General features: G+C 47.7%; 1 protein-coding gene across 13 annotated transcripts in view; it reads left to right on the top strand.

Moving 5' to 3' along the window:
- Positions 1–2,354: 2,354 nt before the first annotated feature.
- CELF5 (CUGBP, Elav-like family member 5) overlaps positions 2,355–2,653 on the top strand; it is a 43,122-nt gene continuing 42,823 nt past the window's right edge. For all 13 annotated transcript variants that reach the window (XM_015567356.1, XM_015567340.1, XM_015567351.1 and 10 more), the window contains exon 1: positions 2,355–2,514. In XM_015567356.1, the coding sequence (XP_015422842.1) occupies positions 2,370–2,514 (145 nt within the window). In that variant the 5' untranslated portion in view covers positions 2,355–2,369. The remainder of the gene's footprint in view (positions 2,515–2,653) is intronic.

The following is a 2,653-nucleotide window of genomic DNA, read 5'->3' as shown; positions in this document are numbered from 1 at the left end:
AGAAAGACAGTGTGGGATGGTGGGAAATGTGTGGGCTCTGGGGTCAGGCTGGCTAGGTTCAAATCCTAGCACTCTCACTGTGTAACCTTGCAAAAGTGACTTGGGCCTCAGTTTGCCTCTCTGTAATATGGGTATAAGAACAGTATTTACCTCTTAATGGTTGCTATGAGGAATGGGCAGGGACCAGGGTGGGCGCACCTAGGAGCAAAGTTGAAGGGGGCACCAAAAAACAGTCGCAAGGATCTCAGCCTTCAGAGAGGGAAGAAGGGAAGGGGAGGGGAGAGAAGGTGAGGGGATGGAAGGGAAAGGAATAGAAGGGGAGGAGACTGGCTGAAACCGTTATTACTCCCCAAATTGTGATTGCAAAACGTTTCAGAGAATTCTCTAAGAATTCAAAGGAACTTTGCCACCAGAGGACATTTTACCCTTTTTAATTCAGATTACTTTTGTGTTCTTTCATATTTTTGCCTTTGCAGCATGCTTTTCTCTTATTACTTGTATTCCTATTATGTGCTAATTTTATTTTATTCTATTTTATTATCTCATTTATGCATACCATTTTTACTTCCTAAATGGTGAATAGGGAGCATCAGAGCATGGTAAGAATCTTGAGGATCGCCCTGACCGGTTTGGCTCAGTGGAGAGAGCGTCAGCCTGCAGACTGAAGGGTCCCAGGTTCGATTCCGATCAGGGGCATGTGCCTTGGTTGCGGGCATATCCCCAGTGGGTTGTTGCAGGAGGCAGCTGATCAATGTTTCTAACTCTCTATCTCTCTCCCTTCCTCTCTGTAAAAAAAATCAATAAAATATATTTTAAAAAATAAAATAAAGAAATGCAATTAAAAATTAAATTCAGAATTGGTAGACTGCCCCACCTCCACCCCACAACACACACACCCTTGCTCAGTCTGCCACTTTCACTGTTACAGTCTCCTCGAAGTTCCTCAAGCCTGTCAGGATTCTTCCTGCCCCAGGGCCTTTGCACTTGCTGCCCCAGTCTTAGCTCAAAGCCAAGCTCTGTCATCAGCCTTCCCTGAATTTGCCTCCTAAAGATTTCCCTCCACTCATTTAGCTGTTTCTTTCATTGTATTTTTTCATAGTGTAAAAGTATCTTGTTTATTTACTTGTAACCACCCCCAGGATTTGTTGTGTGTATTGAATGAGTTTGTGCATGTCAAGAACCTAGCTGAGAGCCAGGCGCCTGGAAAGAGCTATGCACTTTATCAGAAACATGTAAATATACAACATATTACAATTAAATTACATTAAAGGGTTAGAAATATTATGGGGGGTGGGGGGAGGAAGCCTGAGAAATGAGGTGATGGTGGCGGAACAATTTTAGATAGAATGGATAGAGAAAGTGTTGAGGGATTGAAGGAGTAAGCCGTGCACCCTTTGGGGGAAGGGTATTCTAGGCAGAGGGCACAGCTCGTGCAGAGTCCCTGGGGCAGGTGGGTGCCTGGTGTGTTGGAAGAAAGGCCAGGAGGCCCCTGTGGCTGGAGCAAGTGAGCAAGGGGGAGAGAGGGAGGAGGGGAGGGGAGGGAGGGGAGTGGGGCCGGGTGTGTAGGACATTGGGGGCTGCACAGAGGACTTAGTCTTAATCTTAGGACATTTTTGGAGAGTTTTAAACATGATGTCCATAGAGTTCTTGGCCCAAATGCATCAGTATCTTTTGAAATATTTTGAACACTGCAAGTGTGACAAAAAGGTTACTTCTGGTTGGTGATGTAACAAACACGATTCCTATTTCTATTCAGTAAGTTATCGACGTAAAAGTGCTGAGCGCAGTGCCTGTATGATCAGACGTGTTCTTTCTTGTTGTTATTGATGAGTTGTGGTCTTACAAGTGGCAAGAGCAGCCCAGCTAAGTAAAAGCCGGGCTCTACTTTTAGTGATGTTTCCTGTTGTTATCAGATGACACCTGGAAGTCAGGTCTGCCCTTCTGGGAGCCCCACCGTCACCCACCCAGAAGGCGGGGTTTGCGGCCCGCTGGCCTCAATTACCCAACCTGGACTGGGCTCCGGTTCACGGGATGTGGACTGGGATGAGTGCAGAAGGCGCGGGATGGCTATGCGCGCGCTGGCCTCCAGGGGCCGCTGCGGAGGCGCCCTTTTGTGGTCCTGATGCTGGAGCGAGCGGGCGCGGAGGAGAACCAGAGTTCAACCCAAAAACATTGCATACATTTGTATTAAGGCATCATCAACTTGAGCTTAAGCATTTATTTTAATCAGATTCCTTAGGAAAATGTTTTTAAAATAGCTAAATGTTATGGTCTTTTAAAGAAGGCATAAATGTCTACCTGTTTTCAAATGTTAACATAATATCTAAAAAAGGGGTATTAATATTAAACCCGGCGGGCAGCCCGACGGCATGAAGGACCTGGACGCCATCAAGCTCTTCGTGGGCCAGATCCCACGCAACCTGGACGAGAAGGACCTCAAGCCGCTATTCGAGCAGTTCGGCCGCATTTATGAGCTCACGGTGCTCAAAGACCCTTACACGGGCATGCACAAAGGTGGGCGCCCTGGCCCCCTCCCTCCCCTCCCTTCTCTCCACCCCACCTTCCGGCATCTTCTCTCCCCCAGCCCTCCTCTCCTCACCACCTCCCTCTACTTGCCTCTGCCACGGCATCATTTCTCCCCCCTTCCACCCAC

The sequence above is a fragment of the Myotis davidii genome, unplaced genomic scaffold, assembly GCF_000327345.1.
Source record: "Myotis davidii unplaced genomic scaffold, ASM32734v1 scaffold551, whole genome shotgun sequence".
Taxonomy (NCBI): Eukaryota; Metazoa; Chordata; class Mammalia; order Chiroptera; family Vespertilionidae; genus Myotis; species Myotis davidii.
Note: the sequence above shows the minus strand (reverse complement) of the source record. Positions and strands in the feature narration are given on the sequence as shown.